Raw genomic sequence first — 27,809 nt, 5'->3', positions numbered from 1 at the left:
CTATTTCTGATTTATTGACTATGCCAAAGCCTTTGACTGTGTGGATCACAATAAACTGTGGAAAATTCTGAAAGAGATGGGAATACCAGACCACTTGACCTGCCTCTTGAGAAACCTATATGCAGGTCAGGAAGCAACAGTTAGAACTGGACATGGAACAACAGACTGGTTCCAAATAGGAACCAGTCAAGGCTGTATATTGTCACCCTGCTTGTTTTCACCCTGCTTGTTTAACTTATATGCAGAGTCCATCATGAGAAAAGCTGGACTGGAAGAAGCACAAGATGGAATCAAGATTGCCGGGAGAAATATCAATAACCTCAGATATGCAGATGACACCACCCTTATGGCAGAAAGTGAGGAGGAACTAAAAATCCTCTTGATGAAAAGTGAAAGAGGAGAGTGAAAAAGTTGGCTTAAAGCTGAACATTCAGAAAACGAAGATCATGGCATCTGGTCCCATCACTTCATGGCAAATAGATGGGGAAACAGTGGAGACAGTGTCAGACTTTATTTTCTGGGGCTCCAAAATCACTGCAGATGGTGACTGCAGCCATGAAATTAAAAGACGCTTACTCCTTGGAAGGAAACTTATGACCAACCTAGATAGCATATTCAAAAGCAGAGACATTACTTTGCCAACAAAGGTCCGTCTAGTCAAGGCTATGGTTTTTTCCAGTGGTCATGTATGGATGTGAGAGTTGGACTGTGAAGAAAGCTGAGCACCGAAGAATTGATGCTTTTGAACTGTGGTGTTGGAGAAGACTCTTGAGAGTCCCTTGGACTGCGAGGAAATCCAACCAGTCCATTCTAAAGGAGATCAGTCCTGGGTGTTCATTGGAGGGACTGATGCTAAAGCTGAAACTCCAGTACTTTGGCCACCTCATGCGAAGAGTTGACTCATTGGAAAAGACTCTGATGCTGGGAGGGATTGGGAGCAGAAGGAGAAGGGGACTACAGAGGATGAAATGGTTGGATGGCATCACCGACTCGATAGACATGAATTTGAGTGAACTCCGGGAGTTGGTGATGGACAGGGAGGCCTGGTGTGCTGTGATTCATGGGGTCGAAAAGAGTCGGACACGACTGAGCGACTGAACTGAACTGAACTGATAGTATATATGGGCTTCCCTGGTAGCTCAGTAAAGAATCCACCTGCAATGCAGGAGACCCAGGTTCAATCCTTGGGTCAGGCAGATCCTCTGGAGAAGGGAATGGCTACCCACTCCAGTATTCTTGCCTGGGAAATCCCATGGACAGAGGACCCTGGTGGGCTACAGTCTATGGGGTCACAAGAGTCAGACAGGACTTAGTGACTAAACCACCACCATGTAACAAACATACAGTGGTGACTCATGAACGCTTAACAACCAAATCCCTAGTGGAGGAGTTCCAAGTGCGGCATTTCCAATTTCTATGGCGTGAACACTTGCACATAGTCAATTTTAATCTACTAATTGTTTCATAACTGGCTTGTAAAATTTCTGAAAATTTAGCAATCGATTCTCACCAACTAGGACAAGCTGGCTCTAGCCCAAAAAGATTTAAATCAGACTTAATCAGGGTATCATAAGAATCTCCAAAGAGAAAAATCTGAAGCAAAAACATAACATATATACTCCTTCTTGTTATCACATATATACTATTTTGACAGGTTATATATAAATGTGGATGTATATGCAGTTACTGAACTATGAAAAGCTGCTAACATTTTAACTGTATACTCACACTATAATGACCTAACTGGACTGCAGGTAATTTCAAGTAGGAAAACACTCCAGTAAAAAATAAGAAAAATATATATATACAAAATCTAAGAAGGAAAACAAAAACTACTTGTCTATTTTCTTTAAACATAATGGCTGTTTCAAGACTGCCCATCATGAGCTGGAAAATCCTGAGTGATCCCTGTACAAAATCACGTGTAGTCCTGACAACATTTCCCTTTGAAAGAAAAATGTCAGGTTTGGGTGAAGCTAATATGGTGACACTCTATATTTATCCCTCAGCTTGACTTCATCTTCCCCAGGGAACAATAAAATCCTAACTGTTACACCAAGAAACTAATACATCACACTTCTTTCCATTCTCCACATACCCTCTTCCCTCTGAATAGTTAAGGCCACACTTTGCTGAGGGAAGCCTTCTCTTTTGGGGGCAGGGGCTGCTGGGGGAGGGCAAGTAAAGAGTAGTGAGGAGCTAGGGCATTTTCCAGAGGGAGTGATGGGAAGCAATTACATCCCCAGCACCAATGGGGCTGCCGCAAGAGAAAACACCCAAGAAAAAATACTTTGAACCAGTGTTGCCTGCCTCCCTCTTCTTTTTCAACCCTCTTTCCATTCTCTTCCTTTGACATCCCAAGTGTGACCCCTCTCTTTCCTTCTCATTTCTATGGCAAAGTTTTCTTTTTGAATTTATACATACAATCAACTCCTTACCCACTGATCTCATTTATTTTTACTGCACTCCATTCTTCTTTCTCATGGTCTCAGTAATAAGAACAACTATGTCTTCTGTTTATTCAGTATCAATGTTGGCATTTTATGTCTTGCTCTTTACAAAAATTTTTAAAAAGTGAAACACAAAGGACCAGCCTCCTAAATTTAGTAGGTTTTATTTTTTATCAACAGATCAGTGATTGTCTATAGAAAATAACATATTGAAATTTAACCTTAGAAAAACAAGATGAAAACAATATTTACATGTAAAGGATACTTAAATACAAAGATGCTGAAAATGGAATGATACTAGGCAACAACAAAGAGATAAGATTTAAACGTAGCAAAACACTTAAGAGTCAAATCATAGGTATCTATTTAACCCATGGTTCTAAAAACATTTACATTTAAATAAGAATTTAGATTATTTTACCAATAACTTATAATCCAATGCAATAAAGAATGTGATGTATTTCTCACATCTCATTTAGGGTGAAAATAATTGACCAAACCAGCAAAGTCAGTTCCATGAACTTGCTGCAAATGTCCACACGACCACAGTGTGTCTGGGACCCAGCACAAACCTGAAACTGCTCCATGGGTCAAAATGTGCTCCAAGGGAATGAGAAAATATTTAAAGTTATATTTAATGGTCAGTTCTCCCCCTTCACAAACTAAATCTCATGCTCTTTTCTAAACACTGTATGAGTCTGTGATTTTACAGAAAATGACGACTGGAGACAAGTCTTCTAAACAATTCACCCCAGCCCCAGCCCCCCTAAATCCCCAATTTTCTTCATATTCAAGTGAAAATGTTTTAGTTGACTGACTCATTTGGCAAGTTACCTAAATTCTTCCTTTAGCTGTATACACACATGGTAACTGAGACCTACTCTAATGTCAAATTAAGAAACTAATCATTCAAAAGGAATATTGAAGACTTAGTTGAAAATTGGAGGAAACATTTTAGTTTTTCCATTCCAAATTGTCATTATATTCTAAATTTTATACTTAAAATATATAATTTCTCAAATACTTTAATACTGTCTACAAGTATGCAGACTCCAGAATATTATCTGAAATTTTTAACATAATTAAGTAATAGTTGACTATTATTGAGTAGTTCCTTCATCATTATAAACTGTTCATTGTATTATAACTAAAAGTCGTAATAAGCATTATGTAAAGAAGGCCCTGGCTCATGGCAAAAAGTACACATACACACACACATATTACTTAGATTTAATTATACCCATTACTGATGCTCATTATACATGCAATAAGATAGCAGTTGCATGTTAGCTGATGGCACTCACATATTCAACCAGCTAACAATACACTGCCAACCCATCACACATAGGTCACCGGTGTACTTCGTTAACAAGAAGAATTTATCCAGAAGCAAGTGGCAGGGCAGTTGTGGCTGCTGAATTGACCCAAAGCAGCCAGCTAACAATACACTGCCTACCTGATTCAGGTCACTGCTGCTCATCATGGCCCATGAAGTCACTGAGGCTAAATTTGTAACATGAAACAGTGGCAGAACTTTCATCTTAATAGTCACATTTTAAAAAACTTATAGACAAAACCTGTTTCTCCAAAAATATTATAAGAAATAAAATCAATATTTTTTCATCTATTCAAAAACTTAAAAAAAGAAAACTTTCAAAATACTTCCACTTAGGTTTATAAACTAAGGCTCAGATATGAAAATATGTTATGGCTTACAAGTGAATTAAGAAAGTTATAATTAACTACAGTTTTTCCAATGACTTTTATTCACAGACCAAAAGGCCAGTCGTTTGTATTAAATAGTAAAATACCTAGGAGTCATGGTTATCCAAAATCTGGGCATAAGACAAATCTTCAGCTACGTTCAGGAAAAATAAACATATGAGTATTCAGGGAATTTAAGGAATTAAATGCCATTTGTTTTCTGATACAAAGGATATTAGTTATTACATTCTGAAAGTGCATTCTGAAAGTTATGTTTTGAATTTATTGTGTCACCAATGAAATACAGAAAAATGTTAAGGTCTAGAAAACCCTAAAACTGGTGGATTTGAAACTATAATCGATGCGTAAAGACTAAAGGAATGTGAACTATTTAGAGAGAAAAAAAGTGAATCCTGATAAGGAGGAATCTAAAATCTAAATCATATGCATGCGTGCTAAGTTGTTTCAGCCGTGTCTGACTCTGTGCGACCCTATGGACTGCAGCCCACCAGGCGCCTCTGACCATGGAATTCTCCAGGCAAAAACACTGGAGTGGGTTGCCATTTCCTTCTCCACCGGATCTTCCCAACCTAGGGATCGAATCCGCGTCTCTTTCGTCTCCTGCATTCTTTATCTCTAGTGCCACCTGGGATCCATAAAGTAAAAGAGCTATTTATGTGTAAAAGTTAAGATGAAAATCTTTGGATTTGTTTTATTTTCACACTGATTACAAGAGAAGCTGAAAACCTTTGCGTTCAGACTTTCAAGGTGAAATTTAACTGGATCAACAGTTAAATTACTAAGCTAGGACGGTGAATACAATGGCACCCCACTCCAGTACTCTTGCCTGGAAAATCCCATGGATGGAGGAGCCTGGAAGGCTGCAGTCCATGGGGTCGCTGAGGGTCGGACACGACTGAGCAACTTCACTTTCACTTTTCACTTTCATGCATTGGAGAAGGAAATGGCAACCCACTCCAGTGTTCTTGCCTGGAGAATCCCAGGGAAGGGGGAGCCTGGTGGGCTGCCGTCTATGGGGTCGCACAGAGTAGGACACGACTGAAGCGACTTGGCAGAAGCAGTAGTAGGACGGTGAATTTATGCACTTCTCCTCTTGACCACAAGATGGCACCATTTCCGGTTCTTTGGAAGGCAAGATTATGAATGCAACAGAGGGGAGTGCAACTAGCAACTGTTAAAAAGAAATTTTAACAGCCAGCTAGAGATGCACTGCCTACCTGACACATTCAAGCTTCATTTTTTTTTTTTTTTCTGTAGAGGCAAAAACTGAAAAGTACCATTCAGATACAAATGATTACCGTTATTTGGCAGATATCTTCAATTTCTTACAAAAATGTTTTAGATATAGACTCTGAGGTTAGTGATGATATGAGACGTACAAATTTTCTACATTTTCAGATCATTTCATACGTCCAACAAATATCTTTTTAGCAAGAATTAGTTTGTTCAAAGTCATATTTAAGACAGAGAGCTCGATTAAGCACTGGACACTCACCTTGGGAGAAACTTGACCTCTCCTCTGCTTCATGTCTTTGTCGAGCACCCGCATGACATCCTCCTTTGAAAATATAGGCAACATATTGGAATACAAACTATTTAGAAAAATCATAATATGAGGTGTGAATGTTTCTAGAGCCTCCGCTTGTCAAATTACATTCACTTTTAAAGCAAACAACCATCTCCAGAATATAAATTACACAATTCAATATTAGATTTAGAGTTCTGAACCACCTCTTGGTCCTAGACAGGTATTACAAACAGTGACTTCGACAAGAAACCCCTTTAGGAAGCTGGGGCGAAGAAACAGAGGGGCGTTACTCACCCACAGAATCTCTTCTTCAGTGCGGACCCTCCTCCGGGCGGCGCGCTCCAGTTTCCACTCCATCTCTGGAGGCGTTTGTCCTGCTGGCTCGAGTGTAGCCTCTCCTCGACCGCTTTTGGTTTTGTCCCCCAAGAATAAGCCAGTCTTGACCCTTAATCGTCAAACCTCTGGAGTCTTGTCCCCTAGGACGATCATATTTCACTCCTAACCTCCATTTTCCTCCCACTCCTCCCACCTCTCTTAGAGCTTGGTCCCCAGAGTACCGTTTAAAAAGCCTGCTGGGCGGCCGCCGGAGCGGGAATTCCCCTACCCGACTTCTCATTGGCCAGAACTGCGGTGACGTCAGACTCCGGGAGGGATTCCCCCTGCCCGCGCCTGGGTCCTCCCTCCCTCCCGGCCGCGGCCCCGCCCCGCAGCCTCCAGCTCTTTGTCCGCGGAGGCGCGCTCCGAAGCGCCAAGCTTTGCCGCGAGCCGTGGCGGGTCTGAGCTGCGGCGGGCGCGGAGGGCTGGAGAGCCGCAGGAGGCGAAGGGGTTGGCGGGCAAAGAAGCGGGTTCTGTGAATTAACGTTCTTTCCATACTAGAAACAAAAATGTTTCGTAATAACGGGCCCTGCACTCTTTTCCTCGGCCCCCACTTATTCTCCAGCCCCATCATGCTGCCTTTGAGGCATCGGAGGGGTACAGTAACTCTGGCCGCCTCTGTTTGGGCGATAATCACCGTTGTGTAAGCAACTGAGTTTAGGCGTGTTCCCCCAACGTGTTCATCAGCTCTCCCTCCTTATTCAAACTGACTGGAAAATGTGGCAAGATTTCTATGCTGATAAGAAAGGGGGGAGCACTGACGTATTTATTCAAGAAATTCTCCTTTGCTCTAAGTGGTCAGCTTCTCTCACTTGATCTTATGATCTTTCTTCCCAAACAACGGTTATTGAGTTGGTGAAAGAGCCTGTGACCTGATAAGGAGTGAAGACCCAGCAAGAGAGCTGAGGAGACTAGGGAATATGTGATAAAGAAGAGGATGATATTGGGGGTTGAAGGAGGGGCTTGGGGAAAAACGAAAAGGAGCCAGATGGGCTGTGCAGCCTCAGCTGCCACACCTGAGCTGCCAGGCTGCCAGGAGAGGAGAGCTGTCCATATGGCAGGAGGGGAAACCGTCTGGGAAACCTCTGACAGTCTGAAAGCCTGCTCCCCACTCCCCTTATCACCTACCTCCTCCCTGCCCCCCCCCCCAACTGACAATGGACTGAAAGTGTTAGTCACTCAGTTGTGTCAGACTCTTTGTGACCCCATGGACTGTAGTCCACCAAGCTCCTCTGTCCATGGAATTCTCCAGGCAAGCATACTGGAGTGGGTTGCCATTCCCTTCTCCAGGGGATCTTTTCCCTCTAATACAACATATGAGTTTATCCATTTGAGGGGGTGGGGAGAGTTAACAGATATGATGATAGTCAAAAAGGTCAGTGATTTTTAAAAAAAATCTAAACTCAGTCTCCTGCTTTCCTCCACACTGAAAGCAAGAGAAACAGCACCAAGGCTAAGACCCAATCTTAAGACAATTTTCTATCCACAATGATAAAGGTTAGGGGAAATGCTGCACAGGGTAACAATCTTCAAATGAGATTCATCAAAATTCTTGCTAGTCAAATAACCCTTGGATTAAAAGATCTCTAAACTTCACCCACAAGAATTCTACTTTCCTTTCAGTGCATTCAAAGGATACTCATTCCAACTTCCAGTAAATCCTTTCAGCAAACAAGGAGGCTAAATAAAGTGAAATATCATTGGATAAGAGTCAGATGTACTGTGGATTTAAAAGATTAGTTTTCAATACCAACTAAAAATAGCAATACATTGGAAATAGTATTAAAGGCTTTTTATCTTTGGTCTATTTTAAATACCATTTTACATTTACCCATTTATAAGAATGGGTACAAACTTGGGAGTAACAACCAATTCAGTTAATGAGCTTATAAATACATATAAATTGTGATTTTAGACCCCATGTTTTTTACAAGTACTAAGGATAGCAAATTATTCATTTAGAATTCAGGTTTCTATGAGTAATACCTTCATAAATTCCATTGTAGCCACTAATTCCATGGTATATCTCACAGCCTCCAAATACCTTTTCCCCCTAATGTAAAGTAGAAAAATATTAGTCAAAATTTTCCTTTTAAAAGCTATTGTGCATTTTAAATATTCAGATTGAAATTTAACTTCAGGATAATGGAAACAGAAAAATCACCATTTAGCAAATATCACACTATCCCAGTCAGAAACCATGAATGCTAAAATTGGTGTGAATATGAGGAGGATGTTTTCTTCCTATGATTAAATACAAAAATTATGACTTTTCATTGGACAAACCTGGCAGACACTACCTTCACTAAGTAATCTCACCATTAATGACACATAAACCTCATGTGCCTCTTGATGTTGTGTACTTGGAAGGGGACAACATTACTTCTGTGATATTCTTGCCCCCCAAAATTGTAACTTCAATAATGAGAAAATACTAAATAAACCCAAATTGAAGGACATTTCAAAATAATTGGCCAGTAGTACTCTTCAAAAGTGTCAGACAGGTAGAAAGACTGAGAAACTGCCACAGGTCAGAAGAAACTAATTAGACATGACAATTAAATGCATTATGAGATCCTGGATTGAAATCTAGACGGGCGGGGGCGCGGCGGGGGGGGGGGCGCGGGGGGGGGAGGGGCGCGGGGGGGGGGGGGCGCGGCGGGGGGGGGGCCGCCGGTGACGAAAGTACATTTGTTGGATACTTGTGGAAATGTGAATAATATCTTGTTGATTAGTTAATAGAGTAATAGTAATGCTAATTATCTGGCTATAATCATTTATTATTGGTATGTTTAATGTTAATATTTAGGGAAGTTGAGTGAAGGACATAATGGGATTCTATCCACCATTTTTGTAACTTTTTCTAAGCCAAATTAGTTCAAAATGAAACCTTAAAAATTTTTTTAATTAAACATCATGTGGTTATACAAATAGAAAAAAACTACGGTACAACTGTTTAGGAAATATATATCTATATATACATACTCTATAAGCATTTTATCTTAACTTTTTGTCAAATATGTTTTACGAATAACGGGCTAATTCAAATGTTCAGGGCCTGTGTAATTTACTATCCTCAAAATATCTTTAGGAGTGGATTTTGAAGATAGATTTGTAATAATGAGAAAGGCTGTGAGGAAGATCCCTTGGCAAAGGCCAGAGTCCACCTCCAAGGATGTGGAATAAGAAGGTGACGGGGAAAACAGGTGGTTTAGAGAGGCACAGAGAAGGGCGAGAGGGAAGAAGCTTTTCCGGGCTCATCTCTTGCTGGTGCTCTGAGTCTGAGCAGGGTTCTACCGATGGGAAGGAAAAGGATATCCAAGCTTCCCAAACGCAGCGGGTTTTGTTACTTACATGATCACATTTTCACTCTAAATAATAACAACGTTCACTATCTCAGAAATGTACAATATACAAAGTAAGCTCCCTTCACCCGCTCTCCCAAGCTACTATTCCTTTCCTCAAAGCATCGTCAAACCTTTTCCAACGTATTTACAGACTTACACATAAATAATCCGGCTCTGTGAAGCTTTCTACATAGATGGGATCTTACTATGCTTATCTGTTTCGCAACTTGCTTTTTCTACTTCACTGATTTCAACTGCTTTCCCAGAAACGCAAACCGGAGAGCTCCCCCGCCCCATTTCCAACGGTCTGTTGGCGCGGCGCTCGGACCGCGGCTCCTCCCGCGCGGCTGGAGGCTGGTAACGCGTCCACAACCCAGCTCGCGCTCCAGCGCCCGCGCGCCCGCCCCACCCGCCCTGCGCGCGCGCGCCTTACGGGACAGGAGGGACGGTTGGTGTTTGCGCCAACGGTCCGGGGACACAAGCCACGCCGGGTGAGGGGAAAGCCTGCGTGGGGCCGGAGAGGAGGGGGACGGTGGGTGTGCGGGTGCGAGACTGGATGAAGACGGACTTCAGATCTCTCCATTATGGAGGAGTGAGGGGAAAGGGAGGAAACTAATAAACTCTCCGAGAGTGCTTTCTCCCCAAAATACATAGCTTAAAATAGGGCGGGGGAAGAAATCAGTGTATCCCCTTATAATTCTGACTATGAGTAGGACTCTAAAAACGTAACCTGTGAAGGTTCTAGCTCTGTAAAAGCGTCAATCAGAAGAGTAGCCAGTAGAGTCCGTCACCTCTAGTTACACGACATTTTTCAATTAGCAGTAAAAGTACATGCATGTTGTCCCGTTACTGAATGATTTCTTAAGAGTCTATCCCTTTAAAATGTTTTTCGCCATCCATACCCCAGTTAATGACGATGGAGAGTAAAGTCGGTAGCTGAAAGCATAAAAATCACATCCCTTCCCCTCCAACCACTTAACTCATTTCCCCCTTCTCTTTCTCGGCAGGGTAGCTCTTACATAGGGTATTAAGTTATTTCCCCACGAATTTAAGGGATGTAAAGTTAACTATCAAACCAAAATGAGAACAAATCTGTATAAAACACAACAGATGAAGTCAGGCATATGAACATGATACCCCCTCAAAGAAAAGAGGGCTCATAAAGGCTCTAGATCTGAAAATTCTTTTATTAGATATCCTACCAGCACTTCAAATACAACATAATCCAAAACAGAATTGAGAATCTTTCCCTATTCCCATCCTCCCCAAATGACCTCTTCTTTTTGTTTGCACCTTGTTCCCAATATTGCTATCTTCCTTGTGGAGCAAAGTCAAAGTCACCCTTAACTCTCCCTTTATCATGTACTGAAATCTGCTATCAAAGACAGGTTTTTTCCTCTGTAGTGTTGATTCCATCTGTCCTCCTTTTGAAGATTACAAGAACCTAACTGATAATTCAACCTCTAGTCTACTCCACCTCCCTTCATGTCACATGTTTATTTGTACCCAGCAAGTACCATGCACTAGGCAAAGCAGTGGAGACCCAGAGACAAAGCTTTTAAAGGCAGTAAGCATCATCTTGAGCTAATCATATTTCTCCCTTGCCCCAAATCCCTGAAAGGATCTTCTTTACACACAGAATTAAGCTCTAAATTTTCTAGCTCAAATACAAGTCCTCTGTGATTCTAACATCTCTTTACCTTTCTTGCATCATCTCCCACAATTCCACCAAAATATCTCTAGTCCTCCATGCTGTGGGTAAGGCCCAGCACTGTCCTGCCTCCAGGCCTTTGCTGAGGGAGCCTCACCTTAGAGCTCTTTCCCCCTATCTTCTCCTGGCAATCTGATCATAAAATTTCAGTTCCCATTTCCCAAAAGCCTTCTCAGATCTTCTTAGATGGAATTTTTTCTCCTCCTTATGTTCCCATAGCATATCTTTTGTACTGCTTGTCTACTTAATTCCAGCTTTTACATATAAGTATGTGTGTATGTTCTCCACTGTATTGTAACCTTCAAGTATTCAAGAATCTTGCTTTTTCATCTCTGTGTCCTCTTTAGAGAATAGCTCACTGCCTTGCACGTAGTAAACTTTGTACATCGTTGTCATTCAGTAAATGTTTGCTGAATTGATTTGCAGATTTGAGATTAGGATCTTTCCCAAATCATGGAACTAGGATTTGTTGTTGTTGTTTAGTCCATAAGTCATGTCTGACTCTTTGTTGCCCCATGGACTGTAGCCCAGGCTCTTCTGCACCCGTGGGATTTCCCAGGCAAAAATACTGGAGGGTGTTGCTATCTCCTTCTCCAGGGGATCTTCCCAACCCAGGGACTGAACACCAGTTACCTGCTTGGCAGGCAGATTCTTTACCATTGAGTCACCTGGGAACTAGGACAATAGAGCCACAAAAGAAAGACCTTCCTGCTGCTGCTGCTGCTAAGTCGCTTCAGTCGTGTCCGACTCTGTGCGACCCCATGGGATTTTCTCTGGTCCTCTGTCCATTGGATTTTCCAGGCAAGAGTACTGGAGTGGGTTGCCATTGCCTTCTCCTAAAGACCTTCCTACTACTTGCTAATTGTGTGACTTGAAAATGTTATTTGGCCCCTGTAAGTCTCAAGTTCCTCATCTGCAAAATGTGATAATTATTTTCTACTGTACTGATTTATGATGAGAATGAAGAGAAATCATATAAGGCCTCTAAGATAATAATTTTTTTCTTTTGAGATAAAGTAATGGCACTTAGCTGTCTAACTTAAAAGAGTGTTTGAATAATACATCTCTATAAAGCACTTGTCAAGAGAAGACTATCCTTGGGCCCAGAGCCTACACATAATAGATGTCTGACACATAGCAGATGGTCAATAAATATTATGTGAGTGAATACATTCTAAAATTCCAACCTCATTATCTAAATAGAAATATCCTAAATCAAAAGGAATCCATGTGGCTTCTCTGGTTTGATGATTATATCATTAGAATACTCATATATTCCAATTCTGTGCTCACCATGCAACCTTTTGATTTAAGACTTAAGCTTAAGTTTGAGAAAAACTACCCCCGACAGGGACCTGCCCTACTCTAGACAGTTACATATCTACAACTGGAAATGAACTGAATTCTGATTTGAGCTGGGGTAATGTAAATTAGTACCTCATAATTGTTCTGAGTTGAGAACATTTCCGGAGAAGTAGAATAGAAACTGGATGGGTGAAAGGACAGTGGACTTCTAGTGCAAGCTAGACACTCTTGTCCTGCCATTAACTTGCAGTGTGATTTTAGCCAAGTTACTCCTCTCCCAAAAGTCTGATTACTTATAAAATTAGGAGTTCTAATATTCTTTCCACGTCTGTATCATCAGATCAGATCAGTCGCTCAGTCCTGTCCGACTCTTTGCGACCCCATGAATCACAGCACGCCAGGCCTCCCTGTCCATCACCAACTCCCAGAGTTCACTCAGACTCACGTCCATCGAGTCAGTGATGCCATCCAGCCATCTCATCCTCTGTCGTCCCCTTCTCCTCCTGCCCCCAATCCCTCCCAGCATCAGAGTCTTTTCCAATGAGTCAACTCTTTGCATGAGGTGGCCAAAGTACTGGAGTTTCAGCTTTAGCATCATTCCTTCCAAAGAAATCCCAGGGCTGATCTCCTTCAGAATGGACTGGTTGGATCTCCTTGCAGTCCAAGGGACTCTCAAGAGTCTTCTCCAACACCACAGTGCAAAAGCATCAATTCTTCGGCGCTCAGCCTTCTTCACAGTCCAACTCTCACATCCATACATGACCACAGGAAAAACCATAGCCTTGACTAGACGGACCTTTGTTGGCAAAGTAATGTCTCTGCTTTTCAATATGCTATCTAGGTTGGTCATAACTTTCCTTCTAAGGAGTAAGCATCTTTTAATTTCATGGCTGCAGTCACCATCTGCAGTGATTTTGGAGCCCAGAAAAATAAAGTCTGACACTGTTTCCACTGTTTCCCCATCTATTTCCCATGAAGTGATGGGACCAGATGCCATGATCTTCATTTTCTGAATGTTGAACTTTAAGCCAACTTTTTCACTCTCCACTTTCACTTTCATCAAGAGGCTTTTGAGTTCCTCTTCACTTTCTGCCATAAGGGTGGTGTCATCTGCATATCTGAGGTTATTGATATTTCTCCCGGCAATCTTGATTCCAGCTTGTGCTTCATCCAGCCCAGCAATTCGTATGATGTACTCTGCATAGAAGTTAAATAAGCAGGGTGACAATATACAGCCTTGACGTACTCTGTATCATACTGTTCACCAATTAACAACTAAAGTAGGCACTAACAACTTGGTAATACTCTGCTTTAAGTCACAACTAGAGTAGAGACATTACTTTGCCAACAAAGGTCCATCTAGTCAAAGCTATGGTTTTTCCAATAGTCAAGTACGGATGTGAGAGTTCGACTATAAAGAAAGCTGAGCGCCGAAGAATTGATGCTTTTGAACTGTGGTGTTGAAGAAGACTCTTGAGAGTCCCTTGGACTGCAAGGAGATCCAACCAGTCAATGCTAAAGGAAATCAGTCCTGAATATTCACTGGAGGGACTGATGCTAAAGCTGAAATTTCAATACTTTGTCCACCTGATGTGAAGAACTGACTCATTGGAAAAGACCCTGATGCTGGGTAAGACTAAAGGCAGGAGGCGAAGGGGACGACAGAAGATGAGATGAGATGGTTGGATGGCATTACCAACTCAATGGACATGAGTTTGAGCAAGCTCTGGGAGTTGGTGATAGACAGGGAAGCCTGGCCGGCTGCAGTCCATGGGATCAAAAAGAGTCTGACACGGCTGAGCAGCTGAACTGAACTGAGTCATCATCTCGCCATCTCTGACCATGCAACTCGAATGCCAATAAACTGATTAGGACTAGAAACCCTAACATTTATCTTGGAAGACATTCCCCCATGGGTCTCCTGCATTCCTGCATGTCTTGTTGAATATGCTAAGGATGGGATGCAAAGTCTGAATGAATGACTGGTAAACCATTTCTCAGAATTTGCAACAAGCAGTCTTGAGGTATGGGGTAACCTCTCCATCTGGAACAAAGAACAGGCTTTCTTCTGCTCACTGTAAAAGAAACAGATTCCCCAACTAAGTTTCCCTCTTCTCTAATGCAACCTACTGTGGGGAAAGGCATCTATTTGGACCCTTCACATCATCCCTGTGGGATTTGGGGACAAGGTGAATTGATGTAAATATGATGTTCATGCCTCTTGCTGTGTTGTGAATAACAAAGTCCTTTGTTCTTAAGAAAAAATTATAGCTATGTGTGGCAATAGATGGGGCTTCCCTGGTAGCTCAGCTGGTAAAGAATCTGCCTGCAATGCTGGAGATCTGGATTTGATCCCTGGGTTGGGAAGATCCCCTGGAGGAGGGCATGGCAACCCACTCCAGTATTCTTGCCTGGAGAATCTCCATGCACAGAGGAGCCTGGTGGGATACAGTCCATGAGGTTGCAAAGAGTCAGATACGACTTAGTGACTAAGCACACACAGCATAGCATGGTGACAGATGTTAACTAGATTTATTGTGGTGTTCATCTCCCAACATATACAAATACCAAATCATGTTGTACACCTGAAGCTAATATAATGTTATATGTCAGTTATACTTCAACAAAAAAATTTTTAATTAAAAACAAAATCTTTTGTCTCTGCCAGCACCCATGCAACAGTAATAGGCTAATTTATCAGATTTAAATAGGATAAAATAAAATTGAAGACCTCTACCCTTAAGTGATAAGTTAATATGAGAGCGGAAAACCAAGTTTCATATAACCATAGATTTTTTATGTTTGCTCTTCTGTGTCATTTTCATAGTCCAAGTTCAAGACATCTGCAGATGGCTGGAAACTTAGATGTTAGAGAAATTTAGTTAGCCCATGGTGTACTAACAAGATCAAAATTATTATTTCAATCTCTGCATAATTTATTTAGTTTACTAGATTTATTTTTTAATTATTTTTTAATTTTATAAGTATTTGGATACCTACATTAGAAGTCAGTTAACACAAATGTGACAGATAAGAATTTTAAAGGCTCAACAATACAATGCATTAAAAATTTGCATTCTAAATAGATGAAACTTGTTCTATGGTTAAAATTTTCAATGTAATTCCAGCTAAGCCATTATATCCTCTTATAATCCTAATTAAAATAATGTGTTTAAAGGACCAACCTGGCCTATTATACTCTAAATCTTCTGATTTAAGTTTTTAATTTTATTTATTACATACATTTTAGTAAGAATGAAGTACGTTACACTCAACAAAAACATTCTACTTGATTTATTTTTGTTTAAAATTCTGTATTGTTCTACTTAACAAATTAAGGCATTTCCAGAGACTAAAGCTTGGTCTTCCTTTGTCTTCTTGGTTTTCCTTTTTCTTAGTAGCTACTATTAGTTCATTCTTAGTAAGCTTTTGAAATGTTTAAATAGCATGCTGATAATCAGTTGAGAGGCAGGGCAGGACCTAAAATTTGAAGTTTTTGCCAATTTCTGTGTTGTAAATATTTCCACCATTGCCTCTTTCAGGTTACCAACATGACACACAGCAATGGGAAGAGGAGAGCACTGCAGATCAGCTCCAGCCCACCACTGCGGGGGTTTCCTCTTAACACTATACCTACTCTCCACAGGTAATCTCAACCTTGTTCATGGTGTCAGTTACCTATACCTAATCCAGACAAACAAGCTTCACAAGCACTTCAGACTTTTACTAAGAGCAGACTAAAGACCTTCCCCCAAAATCTTGGCCTCCTGCAATATTCACTGACTCAGTGAATGTGCTGTAATCCATCCAGTGATATAAGCCAGCATCCTTGATATCTCATTCCTTTTCTTTGTTTTATCCACTACCAGATCCAGTCAATTTTACCTCCTAAATTTTACTCACTTTTCACAACCATCTTCTTAGTCTGAGGTACCATAAATTCTTTTTTTAATTGAAAAAAAAAAGATGATAAAATCACAAGAGTAAACTAAATGTGAAAAAAGGCTTAAAAATTACAATGAATTTGATGCTCTTTCCCTAACTGGATGTATTTGCATTGAAAACATACAGATAGTTTGGAATTTTAATCTTTAAATGATCCTTTTCATTCATTCTCTTAGAAAAAGCACATGTAAGTTTTAAGAGGTCTTGTTCTGCTAATATCAAGAAATGAATAAAGCAATTTATGGATCATCTGCAACCTAACAAAGTGAAACCTGGGACATAGAAGTGAATGTTGCTCAGTCGTGTCCAACTCTTTACGACCCCCATGTACTGTATGGTCCATGGAATTCTCCAGGCCAGAATACAGGACATAGAAGATGAGAGAAAAAGGCTAAAGGTTTCCAAAGGAAGAGATGATGGAAAGTCTGGGATTTGAAGTCCTGTGGTTCAAATCTATTATGAGACTATGACAAGAACCCACCATTCTGAGATGTCTTCAGCAAAGTGTGTGAGCATCTTCCTCTAACCAAGCTCTTGCTACAAATCTGTAGAGATGCAGCCATAAGTGATAATACCTCTGGCCCTAACAATAGCCATGACTGTCTGGCTATTCTCCCATATCCTTTCTTCTTCTCTAACCCATTTTTTGTTATAGTAAAGTCAGAGTGATCCCTTTTAAGGAGAGATCATGTCACTCCTCTGCTTAAGTCTTCCTAAGACCAGAATCTTCACAAGGCCAACAGTTCCTCTATGATCTGGCCTCTGCTTTTCTCTCCAGCCTCACCTGGAACCATACACCCCTTTGCATTGTATTTGCAGTAACTTTTCCTTTTCTTAAAGAAACCATATTCCTTTCATCTTGAGGTTTTCATATATTTCATTCCTCCTAGTGCCCCTAGGCATTATGTACATATGTATATATGTACATAAATGTAATTCTTAATAACTATAGTTAATCACAATGGTGTGATCACTCACCTAGAGCCAGACATCCTGGAATGTGAAGTCAAGTGGGCCTTAGAAAGCATCACTATGAACAAAGCTAGTGGAGGTGATGGTATTCCAGTTGAGCTATTTCAAATCCTGAAAGATGATGCTGTGAAAGTGCTGCACTCAATATGCCAGCAAATTTGGAAAACTCAGCAGTGGCCACAGGACTGGAAAAGGTCAGTTTTCATTCCAATCCCAAAGAAAGGCAATGCCAAAGAATGCTGAAACTACCACACAATTGCACTCATCTTACACGCTAGTAAAGTAATGCTCAAAATTCTCCAAGCCAGGCTTCAGCAATACGTGAACTGTGAACTTCCTGTTGTTCAAGCTGGTTTTAGAAAAGGCAGAGGAATCAGAAATCAAATTGCCAACATCCGCTGGATCATGGGAAAGCAAGAGAGTTCCAGAAAAACATCTATTTCTGCTTTATTGACTATGCAAAGCCTTTGACTGTGTGGATCACAATAAACTGTGGAAAATTCTGAAAGAGATGGGAATACCAGACCACCTGACCTGCCTCTTGAGAAATCTGTATGCAGGTCAGGAAGCAACAGTTAGAACTGGACATGGAACAACAGACTGGTTCCAAATAGGAAAAGGAGTTCGTCAAGGCTGTATATTGTCACCCTGCTTATATAACTTATATGCAGAGTACATCATGAGAAACGCTGGACTGGAAGAAACACAAGCTGGAATCAAGATTGCCGGGAGAAATATCAATAACCTCAGATATGCAGATGACACCACCCTTATGGCAGAAAGTGAAGAGGAACTCAAAAGCCTCTTGATGAAAATGAAAGTGGAGAGTGAAAAAGTTGGCTTAAAGCTCAACATTCAGAAAATGAAGATCATGGCATCCGGTCCCATCACTTCATGGGAAATAGATGGGGAAACAGTGGAAACAGTGTCAGACTTTATTTTTCTGGGCTCCAAAATCACTGCAGATGGTAATTGCAGCCATGAAATTAAAAGATGCTTACTCCTTGGAAGAAAAGTTATGACCAACCTAGATAGCATATTGAAAAGCAGAGACATTACTTTGACAACAAAGGTTCGTCTAGTCAAGGCTATGGTTTTTCCTGTGGTCATGTATGGATGTGAGAGTTGGACTGTGAAGAAGGCTGAGCACTAAAGAATTGATGCTTTTGAACTGTGGTGTTGGAGAAGACTCTTGAGAGTCCCTTGGACTGCAAGGAGATCCAACCAGTCCATTCTGAAGGAGATCAGCCCTGGGATTTCTTTGGAAGGAATGATGCTAAAGCTGAAACTCCAGTACTTTGGCCACCTCATGGGAAGAGTTGACTCATTGGAAAAGACTCTGATGCTGGGAGGGATTGGGGGCAGGAGGAGAAGGGGACGACAGAGGATGAGATGGCTGGATGGCATCACTGACTCTGAGTGAACTCTGGGAGTTGGTGATGGACAGGAAGGCCTGGCGTGCTGTGATTCACGGGGTCGCAAAGAGTCGGACAGGACTGGGCAACTGAACTGAACTGAATGCCCCTCCTCCTCAACCTAGTTAATTTCTTCCCTGATTCCAGAGTTCAAACATAACTTCCTTTCTTAACTTTTCAAATCATATCCCAGCCCCTAATTTTTGATGCCAGAGCACCCTCTTCTTCTTCTGATTAGGATTTATCATAATTCACCCCACTTCGAAGGAAGTGGTAAATATATGACATTCAGCTACAGGAGATCTTGGACAAGACCTCTTATTTAATTTCTCCTGTCCAGGAGACTTTGGACAAGATCTTGGCTTCAATTTTCCCAAATACAAAGCAAAGTTTAAATTAAAGCCTCTACCTTAGGTACATAGCTCTGATTTCTATGATTCCAAGTAAAGGTTATTCCAGGAGGTTGTATAATATAGATATTAAGAAACTGGACTCTGGAGTCACCTTGATTCCAATACCACCCTCTTCTTTTTAATAATTTATATATTATGATCTAAGTATGATGTTCTGAAATAAAATAAGTTAGAAACATTCACATTCCCTTTCTAATCAATTTTTTTAAGTGCCCCACATCAAAATTTTAAAACTCTGCATTGAACACAGCCAGGCAGAAAAAAATCAGACATTCTCATGATAATGGATTAAATTAAAACTAACATTGTCTTTATTATGCCTAATCATCAGGTATTTGACCTAGCTCAAATCAATAAGAATGCATTTGCACTAAATTAAAATGAAATTTCTTCCTGAAGGTGGCACTGTGAACAAGGAAAAGTAATAAATCCACTAAATTTTTCAGGACTACAGGACTATCTTATTAGGTTAAAAAAAAAAAAAAGCAACATAATATGCATCCTGGTACCTTTGACTTCTAACTCGCCATTTTCTTTTCACTTTGATTCTTTAAATTCATTGTTAATTGTAGGTGTACCCATTAGCTTTTTGAGTAAGTTTTTAAATTGATATTTCCTTAATAAAAAAACAACTAATAGCTGAAATTTATTGAATGCTAACTATATTCAGCCACTGTACTACAAACTTCAGCAGTGAATTAAAGGAAGGAGGTTTTGGTTTGGTTTGGTCTGTACCACGCAGCATGTGGGATCTTGGTCCCCCCACTAGGGATCGAACCTGTGCTTCCTTGCAGGGGGAGCCTAGAGTCTTAACCACTGGACCACCAGGGAAGTCCCAGGAGCTCTTCTAAAGTAATATTTAACTCACACAGCTCCAACCTACTTGATTTTGCCAGGGAATTGAAGCATTTATAAACTTGTTTCTCTGCTTACCGCCTCCCGCCCCGGGACAACACGTAAGGAGACGAGGTAGGATGTTTATCTTTATTAACAGGAGATTTGACTAAATAAGAGCCTTTACTTTGTTACCTGCTGCCAAATAAAAGTGAAGATCTCATCAAGGACATTTTCTGTTTCCTGTTGTTAAACACCAGTTGACATGCACCAGAATCAGACCTACTTTATAGCAAGGTATAAGCCACCTAAATTATTTTGTCATCCAGTGTAGGAAGGTGTGAGTCCTAAAACCTAAAAGTTTACTGTTACCTTACTGCCAAGAAGCTAGTACAATTTTAGAACAACCTTCAAAGTTTAAGAGCATAATTTGAGTACATGGATTGGCTGTGTGCCACAGGGGCTACCATTCTTAATTTTTCTTGAGGTTTTATAGCTTTATCTCCTAGATATTAGTTTTTCAAATTGCTCAGAAAACTTGAATTGTCTCACTATTATGGAAAACTTGCCCCTCAGCTGAAGCACAAGACTGTTAGACCATCACACTTAAATGAAACACTTCCAACTATACTTATCCAATGAGTAAATATACCTGTGTAAATACAGAAGCATTTAGTTAACATTTCAAACAGTTCAAATTAGCAACTTGGTCATAATTTCAACACAATTATGTTTACATTTCAGTAATACTATACACAATGACCTGATTTACTAGAGTAAGGCAGAGGAAAAGCTTCTTAAATTCTTCACGGGACTAGGAAACACACAATAGCATACAGAGTCTCATGGCTGGCAATTCCTTTAAACACTGATGAAAATCAGCATAGTTACTGTAGGCAGGACTAAACTCTGGCTGCTCTCTAGTTCTCTGAGAGATCATGATTATGTTCAACTCCTGCTCAATAGACAGCACACACTACAGGGTAAACAGAGAACTGAGTTCATTTCTGCCCTTGGAGAGCTCTTGGACTAAAAGTGAAGAGGAAACAAGCACAGTAATAGTTTTAATACTGACAGTCTGCAAGAGGGGACACATGAAAATGCAAGGTGTTGTGGGATATTCATTTATATAAATATATTGTCGTCTGTAAGCTTCCTAAGATTAAATAATTTCAATTCCTATTTCTCAGTGCTTTGTTTACTGTGCTATTCTGAAGCCTCAGGTTTCAATATTTATCTTAGATTATAGAACTCAAAACTGTCCCACCATTATAAAGCCTGGAAAATCTGAATTTTGGAAGAAATGCCTTACTTCCCTTGATTTCCTACCGTTTTGTTCACTTTTGAGAGAATTATAGAAATGAGCGTAATCCCATATATATTTTTAAATATCCAGCCACAGGGTGTTGATTAAATAAGCTATTCCACATATATATAATGAAGTGAAGTCATTAAAATGTTTCAGAGATGAAAATCATGAAAGAATCATCACTGCCATTCAGTTCAGTTGCTCAGTCGTGTCCTATTCTTTGCAACCCCATGGTGTGCAGCACACCAAGCTTCCCTGTCCATCAGCAACTCCCAGAGCTTGTTCAAACTCATGTTCATTGAGTCAGTGATGCCATCCAACTATCTCATCCTCTGTCATCCCCTTCTCCTCCTGCCTTCAGTCTTAACCAGCATCAGGGTCTTTTCCAATGAGTCAGTTCTTCACATCAGGTGGACAAAGTATGGACCTAACAGAAGCAGATGATATTAAGAGGCGGTGGCAAGAATACACAGAACTATACAAAAAAGATCTTCATGACCCAAATAACCACAGTGGTGTGATCACTCACCTAGAGCCAGACATCCTGGAATGTGAAGTCAAGTGGGCCTTAGGAAGCATTACTCTGAACAAAGCTAGTGGAGGTGATGGAATTCCAGTTGAGCTATTTCAAATCCTAAAAGATGATGCTGTCAAAGTGCTGCACTCAATATGTCAGCAAATTTGGAAAAGTCAGTAGTGGCCACAGGACTGGAAAATGTCAGTTTTCACTCCAAAGAAAGGCAATTCCAAAGAATGTTCAAACTACCACACAATTGCACTCATCTCACATGTTAGTAAAGTAATGCTCAAAATTCTCCAAGTCAGGCTTCAACAGTACGTGAACCATAAACTACCAGATGTTCAAGCTGGGTTTATAAAAGGCAGAAGAACCAGAGATCAAATTGCCAACATCTGTTGGGTCATAGAAAAAGCAAGAGAATTCCAGAAAAACATCTACTTCTGCTTTATTGACTATGCCAAAGTCTTTGACTGTGTGGATCATAACAAACTGGAAAATTCTTCAAGAGATCAGAATACCAGACCAGCTTACCTGCCTCCTGAGAAATCTGTATGCAAGTCATGAAGCAACAGTTAGAATGGGACATGGAACAACAGACTGGTTCCAAATCAGGAAAGGAGTACGTCAAGGCTGTATATTGACATCCTGCTTATTTAACTTCTATGCAGAGTACATCATGTGAAATGCTGGGCTGGATGAAGCACAAGCTGGAATCAAGATTTCCAGGAGAAATATCAATAACCTCAGATACACAGATGACACCACCCTTATGGCAGAAAGTGAAGAAGAACTAAAGAGCCTCATGATGAAAGTGAAAGAGGAGAGTGAAAAAGCTGGCTTAAAACTCAACATTCAAAAAACAAAGATCATGGCATCTGGTCCCATCACTTCATGGCAAATAGATGGGGAAACAATGGAAACAGTGAGAGATTTTATTTTTCTGGGTTCCAAAATCACTGCAGATGGTGACTGCAGCCATGAAATAAAAAGATGCTTGCTCCTTGGAAGAAAAGCAATGTCCAACCTAGACAGCATATTAAAAAGCAGAGACATTACTTTGCCAACAAAAGTCTGTCTAGTCAAAGCTATGGTTTTTCCCATAGTCGTGTATGGATGTGAGAGTTGGGTCTAAAAGGAAAGCTGAGAGCCAAAAAATTGATGCTTTTGAACTATGGTGTTGGAGAAGACTCTTGAGAGTCCCTTGGACTGCAAGGAGATCCAACCAGTCCATCCTAAAGGAAATCAGTCCTGAATATTCATTGGAAGGACTGATGTTGAAGCTGAAACTCCAATACTTTGTCCACCTGATGTGAAGAACTGACTCATTTGAAAAGACCCTGATGCTGGGAAAGATTGAGAGCAGGAGGAGAAGGGGACGACAGAGGATGGGATGGTTGGATGACATCACCAACTTGATGGACATGAGTTTGAGCAAGCTCCAGGAGTTGGTGGTAGACAGGGAAGCTGGCGTGCTTCAGACCATGGGGATGCAAAGAATCGGACACGATTGAGTGACTGAGCTGAATTGAACTGTGGAGATGGTGGCAAAACCCTTGAATACACTAAAAAATGTTAAGTTGCACATTTCAAATCAGTGAATTACATAGTATGTAAAATGTATTACAATAATTCTGTTGAAAAAAAAAAAAGAATCCCTTGGTTCAATCAGCTATTTTTGGTGATGTGGATGATAAGGGCGAGAGTTGGGTGATAGCCTAAACCAAACAGAACCAGTCCTGTGTCCTTAGATCTCTTCCCAGAAAAGGGGAGTCATGATGTGCTTGGAAGCAACCCTAAGAGGTATCTTCTACATTAGGAATTTCCATTATAAAGAAATAAATGAAAGAGAAATCCTGAAACCTTGAGGGTTAGGCATGATCTTATAAAAGTGCTCAAAACCATCATTATCCCTCACAGAACAGTGTATCTGTATTTGCTTTAAACCATGACATGACTTAAAAATAATTGAATTCTCCACATCCTATACCTAAATGCAATTTCTAATTATTACTTGGCTATCCATATAAATCCTAAGTAAATCTGTGGTGTTTCTTTTCCCTTGCATCAGTACAATATGAATAAATGTAAATAATTGTTATGTCTGATTTACATTGTGTTTTGTTAAGCAGCTAAAAGTAAATATTGAAAATAGAAGGAAATGGCAACCCACTCTAGTATTCTTGCCTGAAGAATCCCATGGACAGAGGAGCCTGGCAGGCTACAGTCCATGGGGTCACAAGAGTCGGACACGACTTAGCGACTAAACCACCACCACCACCATGCAAGTTTGAACAGCTGTTTGCCTAAAGGAAGGCTATAGATCTTAAAGTGCAGGGCTAACTGAATCAAAGCAAATTACTATCCTAAGTATGCAGATTTCCTTACATTGAATGATACTCAATTTTCTTTGTTTGTTTGTTTTGTTGCCACACCTTGCAGCTCCTGGGGATCACTGACCAGGGACTAAACCCTGGTTCCGCACAGTGAAAGTCTTAACCAATGGACCACCAAGGAATTCCCAATGGTACTCAGTTTTAACCATCCTATTTCATGTAAGTTTTCATTACAAATGGTCTTAGATTAATTCTAGATGTAAGTGGCAATACAATATGAACAACTAGATGAAAATAATACACAGGACCTCATAAATGAGTGAATCAAAGTTCACTCCAGGAAGAAAGAGGTACTAGATGAAGATGGATTCGTTAATACGAGAATATATTTTTTTCAAAGAAAGATCTGTTAGGTACTTGGGATGGCAAGAAAAACTCAGTTAACCCAGTGAGTTAGAATAAAAATGTAGAACTTTTAAATAACATTTTAATAGGGCTTATGGTCACATGATAATACATTTTTAAGCTTTTCAGAATTGTGGGACATTGAGATATGCATAAAATGTTCTCTCTTTTTAAATCAATGCATCTTTTCCCAGGGGACTAAGATGCCTCCAGGACCTGGGCAAATTTCCTTCTATAACTCAATCTGAGATACCTTGAGGCAGGGAATTCCACTGGGAAGGAAGAATTGGATTCAATTTACTGTTTCTGGATTTCTTCCCCAGGATTGCCTAGAAGAGTTAAGAAACTGTTGTGAATGTCTCCAGCACTCAATAAAATTGCTCTCTAGATCCCTACATTTGACAAGTAGGCTCCAGAATTCAGCCGTGAGCAAGGACACCACATTTGCTCTCCAAATGCAATCTATGCCCACACTTTTGACATTAACGCATACCTATATTTTTACTTCATGGGCAGTTTTCTCCAGTTGGAAGAAGAGAGAAGAAGGAGTTAGATTCCAGTGAGAAGGATTTTATACACCTTGCTGGCTTTGAGATTTAGGGGCCCACATGCAAGAGCCAGAATGACAGCTCTAGGAGTAAAGACAAGTCCCCAGTTTGCAGCAAGCCAGGCAATACAGACACTGGCCCTGCCATCATAAGGAACTGGATTCTGCCAACAATCAGACTGAGTTTGGAAATGGAATCCTCCCAGAGTCTCTAAATAAGAATCCAGCCAACACCTTGATTTCCAAGAAATCCAGAGCAGAGAACCCAGCTTAGCCATCTCTGATCTACAGAACTATGAGATAGTAAGTTTGTGTTGTTTTAAGCACTAACTTTATGGCAATTTGTTACCGCAGCCATAGATAACTAATACAAACAGATAACTATAGTGTTTGTCAGGTAACAGGCACTGTGTCAAGCATTTGAGATGCATCACCTGGATCAGTCTCACAATGTCTATTGTCCTGGTTTCAAAATTGAGCAATAAGACCCAAGTCACCGAGCTGGCCAGTCCCCTCAGGACCATGATAGGAATCAACCCTCTCTATGTGACTGCAGAACCTTTGACCATTTCTATACAATGGCCCACTGCTGCTATTCAATAATCATGTGTATAGAGGATCCAAGTTTTAAATACACACAAACATACTTATACATTCACATATGTATATATATTAAAAATTTCTGAAAGAAAATATACCAAAATATTCAGAATTGTATCTTTAGATAGTAGGATTATCACTTCTTACTTCATTATGGTTTCCTGTTTATCTGAATTACTTTACAATGAGCATATTCTACTTGCATAACATTTTTATTTCCTTTTTTTTTAGTTAAAAGATGAAGGTGAAAATTTATTAAGGAGAATCCGACCTGAGTACCAATCATTTCTTTCATCTTATTCCCAGAGACTCCCACACTTAAAGACTCATCACATACCCAGGTCTCGGGCTCTAGCTGCAGCCCTCCAAGTGCTTCCGTCCCTTTCAGGCTCCCAGGTCCGCAAAGGAAGGCCAAGAACTATCGTGGGTCCTCTCTGAGGATGGAAGCCCATCTCACTCCCTGATAGGGGGCCCGAGCTCTGGTGTCAGAGTCTAAGGGACACATTTCTCCTGTCTTTTCTCTTCAGGTTTCTCTACATTAGTGACACCAATCAAACCTCTGTGATAGATCCTGTTAGACAGTCTAAGAGCTTTCCCCAACTCCTTTCCCTCTTGCCTACCTGTCACTATAGTGGCTAGGAGAATGAGAAACTAGATTCCCCAGCCTCCCTTGCAAGTAAGGGTAACTGTGTGCCTCAGGTCTGATTTTGAGACTAGAGTGAAAACCCACCCGGGAGTTTCCTGGGAAATGCTTTTTTGCTTCCTTAAATAAAGAGACAGAAGCAATCTGTGAAGCTTTCTACCCCTCCTTTCTTTTTATCTTTAATGCAGACAAGATGCCTGAAGCTACAGCAACAATCTTGTGATCATGAAACATCAAACATGAAGACAAATGTCTAATAAATTAGTGGAGCATAAACCATAAAGTCTGGTTTGTTGATAGCATCATTAGCAGATGTTAGCAACTCCTGTCTCACCCGATTATGTGTGAAAAAACAAACCCTTATCTTAAAACCCAAATGTGATTACCTCCATTCTTATCTCAACTGCCTGCTACAGACATTAGAGTACTGGTGCTCTTTTCTGTTAGATGCAGAAATGAGAGAGAGAACTGGGAGAGGGGAAGAGAAAGAAGTAATTGGAGAAAATCCGTTTGTGTTTTCCACATATAGATTGCTTCATGTCCCTAATTTTGTCCTGTCCCATAAAATCCTATGCTGAAACCGAGACATCATGCTTATCACTTATGACACAGATTACAGCCCACAGCATCTATTTTAAGGAGGAGACAGTAAGATTGACATTTAAATTCAGTCATGTGACCTACAGAATCATCCAGCCAATGATTCTACTTATATTTTGATTCAAATAAATTTTTTCATGAATAACTGATAAAATGGAATGCCATTTTATTCCTGTAGCAAACTAAAGGCCATGGGAGTAGTCTGTCTACTGGAAGTGCCAGGACTAAGAAGATACATTGTCTGGACACTTTAACAAAATAAAACCAATTACAAGTCTATTATGTAAATTGTCTGTTATGTCAGATGAGTAATTCTAAATAAATGGGATAAAATATTCCTTTCTGAAAAAAGCTTTTGTTGGTTGGTCTAAGTTCTATAATCTATGATCATTGTTGACTTTTAATACTACAGATGGAAGCTTCAAATCAACACACTTTTATTTCTTATTCTCTTAGAAACACTGATAGTTGGGAAAAATCTCCATTATACAGTCAGTCCTCAACAAACAGGGTCTTAACTACATGTCTTTGAGAGAGAAAGTTTCTCATGTTTTAAGCTTTGTGAACTTATGTTAGTCAGAGTTCATGTCACTCATTCCTGTGATATATCATTTTGTTGCATTTCAACAGGAGATTAAAATTGAACAACACTGGCAAAGTGAGCAAGCAAAGAAATGTAACTTATTTCAATTATGTCATGTTAAGTGGCCAGTTGGAATTTTCACATATTGCTTTAAATTATAAACAGTGAAAATCAGTGTGAACTGCAAGGTATATTGATTTTCATTTGTTAAGCGAACATTGTGGCTTGCACATGAACTATTTTTATGCA

The 27,809-nt window shown here is 40.2% G+C and overlaps 1 protein-coding gene, 1 long non-coding RNA gene and 3 other non-coding genes across 18 annotated transcripts in view; 1 reads left to right on the top strand and 4 right to left on the bottom strand.

Annotated features, from left to right (window-relative positions):
- CDC20B (cell division cycle 20B) overlaps window positions 1-9,777 on the bottom strand; it is a 133,649-nt gene extending 123,872 nt beyond the window's left edge. For 5 of the 9 annotated variants that reach the window (XR_009491870.1, XM_059878729.1, XM_059878733.1 and 2 more), the window contains exons 1-4: window positions 9,583-9,670; window positions 8,065-8,131; window positions 5,998-7,758; window positions 5,671-5,733 (exon numbers count right to left, since the gene is read on the bottom strand). Coding sequence is in view for 8 of the 9 variants with exons in the window: in XM_059878729.1 (XP_059734712.1) it covers window positions 5,671-5,733; window positions 5,998-6,060 (126 nt within the window). In the remaining variant the exon portion in view is untranslated. Of the gene's footprint in view, window positions 1-5,670; window positions 5,734-5,997; window positions 7,759-8,064; window positions 8,132-8,397; window positions 8,609-9,582 lie in introns of those variants that run through there. The other 4 variants (XM_059878730.1, XM_059878732.1, XM_059878731.1 and 1 more) reach the window with 4 other exon arrangements.
- MIR449A (microRNA mir-449a) lies at window positions 3,708-3,795 on the bottom strand. The gene has a single exon (NR_031060.1). It is a non-coding gene; the product is annotated as a microRNA mir-449a (primary transcript).
- Window positions 3,822-3,919, bottom strand: MIR449B (microRNA mir-449b). The gene has a single exon (NR_031056.1). It is a non-coding gene; the product is annotated as a microRNA mir-449b (primary transcript).
- On the bottom strand, window positions 5,307-5,412 carry MIR449C (microRNA mir-449c). Its single transcript, NR_031057.1, has one exon. It is a non-coding gene; the product is annotated as a microRNA mir-449c (primary transcript).
- Window positions 9,778-9,833: 56 nt separating the features above from the next.
- On the top strand, window positions 9,834-27,312 carry LOC104975246 (uncharacterized). Of its 6 annotated transcripts, none has more exons than XR_003031241.2 (6): window positions 9,834-9,916; window positions 15,984-16,087; window positions 20,083-20,155; window positions 24,289-24,401; window positions 24,911-25,437; window positions 25,966-27,312. It is a non-coding gene; the product is annotated as an uncharacterized lncRNA (long non-coding RNA). The 6 variants fall into 6 exon arrangements; XR_009491936.1 differs by having other exon boundaries at window positions 19,981-20,155; window positions 26,566-27,312; XR_009491935.1 differs by having other exon boundaries at window positions 19,981-20,155.
- The last annotated feature ends 497 nt before the right edge of the window (window positions 27,313-27,809 follow it).

Source organism: Bos taurus, chromosome 20 (assembly GCF_002263795.3).
Source record: "Bos taurus isolate L1 Dominette 01449 registration number 42190680 breed Hereford chromosome 20, ARS-UCD2.0, whole genome shotgun sequence".
NCBI classification, from domain to species: Eukaryota; Metazoa; Chordata; class Mammalia; order Artiodactyla; family Bovidae; genus Bos; species Bos taurus.
The sequence above is the reverse complement of the archived record's forward strand: the minus strand, read 5'-3'. Positions and strand labels throughout refer to the sequence as shown.